The sequence below is a fragment of the Passer montanus genome, unplaced genomic scaffold, assembly GCF_014805655.1.
Source record: "Passer montanus isolate IOZ18808 unplaced genomic scaffold, ASM1480565v1 scaffold893, whole genome shotgun sequence".
Classification (NCBI taxonomy): Eukaryota; Metazoa; Chordata; class Aves; order Passeriformes; family Passeridae; genus Passer; species Passer montanus.
This window is the reverse complement of record NW_024374290.1, coordinates 2,861-6,546: the sequence shown is the minus strand read 5'-3', so window position 1 is coordinate 6,546 and position 3,686 is coordinate 2,861. Positions and strand designations below refer to the sequence as shown.

The 3,686-nt window shown below is 65.0% G+C and overlaps 1 protein-coding gene across 1 annotated transcript in view; it reads right to left on the bottom strand.

Moving 5' to 3' along the window:
- LOC120513956 (ryanodine receptor 1-like) overlaps positions 1–3,686 on the bottom strand; it is a gene marked incomplete at its 3' end in the record, with an annotated part of 7,362 nt that overhangs the window by 1,252 nt on the left and 2,424 nt on the right. Inside the window, exons 5-11 of the mRNA XM_039733854.1 lie at positions 3,123–3,216; positions 2,960–3,034; positions 1,752–2,043; positions 1,482–1,635; positions 1,354–1,362; positions 698–978; positions 86–141 (exon numbers count right to left, since the gene is read on the bottom strand). Coding sequence (XP_039589788.1) covers positions 86–141; positions 698–978; positions 1,354–1,362; positions 1,482–1,635; positions 1,752–2,043; positions 2,960–3,034; positions 3,123–3,216 — 961 coding nt within the window. The remainder of the gene's footprint in view (positions 1–85; positions 142–697; positions 979–1,353; positions 1,363–1,481; positions 1,636–1,751; positions 2,044–2,959; positions 3,035–3,122; positions 3,217–3,686) is intronic.

Sequence of the window (3,686 nt, the reverse complement as noted above, 5' to 3'; positions counted from 1 at the left end):
CCCTCCCCTGGGACCCCCAAACCGGGCGCCCCCCCCCAGGGACCCCCAAACCGGGACACCCACCCTGGGACCCCCCCCTAAACACCCTGAGGCACCCCCAGCTTCCTGGGACCCCCAGACCGGCACCAGGGTCAGCATGCCCTGCGGCCGGGGGGCTGTGAGACCCCTCCCCTGGGACCCCCGGGACCCCCAAACCGGGACACCCACCCTGGCACCCCCAAACTGGGACCCCCCCCCGACTCTGCGACACCTCCCAGGACCTCCATGACCCCACTGTGACGTCACACAATTTGGGGAGGGGTGGCGGGGGTCGCACCTCCTGCTGGAAGAGGCTCTGGCAGCCCCAGATCACCCCAAATTCCCTCTGGGGGACAGTTTTAACCCTTTAACCCCCGATTTTAACCCTTTAAACCCCGAGTTTAACCCCTTAACCCCGATTTTAACCCTTTAAACCCCGAGTTTCGCCCCTGCCATTTAGGGGAGGGGTCGCGGGGGTCGCACCTCCTGCTGGAAGAGGCTCTGGCAGCCCCAGATCACCCCAAAACGGCTCCAAACTCCCTCTGGGGGACAGTTTTAACCCTTTAACCCCCGATTTTAACCCTTTAACTCCCGAATTTAACCCCTTAACCCCGATTTTAACTCTTTAACCCCCGAGTTTCGCCCCTGGCATTCAGGGGAGGGGTCGCGGGGGTCGCACCTCCTGCTGGAAGAGGCTCTGGCGGGCCCGCAGCGCCCGCAGGCGGCCCTGGCGCTGCTCGTGCCGCAGCTCGGGGGGCGGCGGCTCCAGGTACCCGATCAGGTCCTGCAGGCTCAGGATGACCCCCGCGATGGGCAGGGGGGGCGGCGGCGACCCCCGGGGCCGGCCCTGGAGGCTGTCCAGGCTCCTGGGGGGGGGGTCAGACCACCAGGACCACCCTAATGACACCCCCAGACCCACTGGGATATCCCCATGGCACCCCCCAGAACGCCCAGGAGGTTCTGGCACCCCCAGACCCCTCAGGACCCCCCCAGGGGACCAGGATGGGGTCAGGAAAGGGATTAGGAAAGGGTTGGGGACATCCGGGGGACATTCCCAGGGACAGGGAGCAGGACAGGGAGCAGGAGCAGGTTGGGGACATCATGGGGACATCCCAGTGGTGTTGGAAACACAGGTGGCCACGCTCATGGTGGGGACAGGGACCAGGAACGGGTTGGGGACATCCAGGTGACATTCCCAGGGACAGGGACCAGGAGAGGCTTGGGGACATCCAGGTGACATCTCAGAGATGTTGGAAATATGGGAACAGAAGGTGACTATGTTCATGATGGGGACAGGGATGGGGACAGGCTGGGGACAGCAGGTGACAGCCCCACCTTGGAGGCCTGGAAGCAGAAGGTGGCCATGCTCATGGTGGGGACAGGGATGGGGACAGGGATGGGGACAGGGATGGGGAGAGGGACCAGGAGCAGGCTGGGGACAGGGATGGGGACAGTCTGGGGACATCCAGGTGACAGTCCCACCTTGGAGGCCTGGAAGCAGAAGGTGGCCACGCTCACGGTGGGGACGGGGATGGGGACAGGGCTGGGGACAGGGACCAGGAGCAGGTTGGGGACAGGGATGGGGACAGTCTGGGGACATCCAGGTGACAGCCCCACCTTGGAGGCCCGGAAGCAGAAGGTGGCCACGCTCTCAGCGGGGACAGGGACAGGGATGGGGACAGGCTGAGGACAGGGATGGGGACAGGCTGGGGACATCCAGGTGGCAGTCCCACCTTGGAGGCCCGGAAGCAGAAGGTGGCCACGGTCACTGTGGGGACAGGGATGAGGACAGGGATGGGGAGAGGGACCAGGAGCAGGTTGGGGACAGGGATGGGGACAGGCTGGGGACATCCAGGTGACAGTCCCACCTTGGAGGCCCGGAAGCAGAAGGTGGCCACGCGCGTGTTGGCCGCGCTGGCCTCCACCATGGCCAGCCCGCTGGCCTCGGTCAGCGCCAGGTAGCGGCCCGTGGTGACGTGGCGCAGGCGGAAGGGCTGTCCCCAACGCAGGTGGCTCCCGCTCCAGCTGAGGGACACGGGGATGCGTCATGGGGACATGGGGGCACACAGAGGACACAGGGATGGGTGATGGGGACACGGGGATGGGGACATGGGGACATGGGGATGGGTCACAGGGACACAGGGGGACACAGGGATGGGTCATGGGGACACAGGGATGGGGACACAAGGACGTGGGGGGGCACAGGCTGGGTCACAGGGACACCGGGGACACAGGGGGGGGTCATGGGGACACAGGGATGGGTCATGGGGACACAGGGATGGGGACACAAGGACGTGGGGTGGCACAGGCTGGGTCACAGGGACACCGGGGACACAGGGGTGGGTCATGGGGACACAGGGATGGGTCATGGGGACACAGGGATGGGGACACAAGGACGTGGGGTGGCACAGGCTGGGTCACAGGGACACCGGGGACACAGGGGTGGGTCATGGGGACACAGGGATGGGTCATGGGGACATGGGGGGACACAGGGGACACAGGGATGGGGACATGCAGATGTGTCACAAGGACATGGAGTGACACAAGGGACACAGGGATGGGTCACAGGGACACAGGGGACACAGGCAGATGTGCCACAGCAATATGGGGACACAAGGAGATGCCGGGAGGTGGCACCAGAATAGGACACAGCGACACATCTTGGGGACAGTCCAGGACCTCAAACCCCCACTGGGGCTCCACGGGGGGACACCACAGAGTGTCCCCAGTGTCCCGTGTCCCCATGTGTCCCCAGCTGTCCCCCTGGTGTCCCCATGTCCCCAGCTGCCCCCAGGTGTCCCCAGCTGTCCCCAGTGTGTCCCCGGTGTCCTCAGCTGTCCCCAGCTGTTACCCATGTCCCCAGCTGTCCCCAGTGTCCCCAGGTGTCCCCAGGTGTCCCCAGCTGTCCCCATGTCCCCCAGATGTCCCCGTGTCCCCGTACCTGATGCGCAGGGGCTCCAGGCGCCACAGGGACCGCGCGTGGCCGCACACGGCACCCCCCTCGTAGTTGACAACGCTGCTGGCAGGTGACAAGGGGGGGTCACAGCCAGCCGGGGACCCCTCCCCAGCCCCAGTTCGGGGGGACAGGTTGGGGACAGCCCCACCTGCGCTCCTCGCCCTGCTCGGGGGCCGTGGGCGTCAGGCACTCGTCCATGTGCCCGTGGAACAGGCGCAGCACGTGGCCGCCGGTGACAAATCCTGGGGGACATTTGGGGAGGGGGGGTCAGGGCGCTGGGACACCCCAAGGACCCCCAAAGATCCCCCAAAGACACCACAAAGACCCCCCAGAGACCCAGCTCAGAGCTCTCAAAACCCCCCGAAACTCCCTGAAACTCCCCCCAAAGCCTCCTCAGAGCCTCCCCAGTGATTTTGGGGGGGGGTTTGGAGACCAAAATTCCCAAAGACCCATCTCAGAGCTCTCAAAACCCCCCAAAATTCCCCCCAAAGCCTCCTCAGAGGCCCCCCTGGCGATTTTGGGGACCCCAAAAGACCCCAATGATCCTTCTAAAACCCACAGACCCCAAACATCCCCCAAATAACCACCAAAGACCCATCTCAGACCTCTCAAAACCCCCCAAAACTCCCCAAAATCCCTCTGAAACTCCCCCCAAAGCCCCCCCACTGCCACCCCAGCACATTTTGGGATGGGGACAGGCTGGGGACAGGGG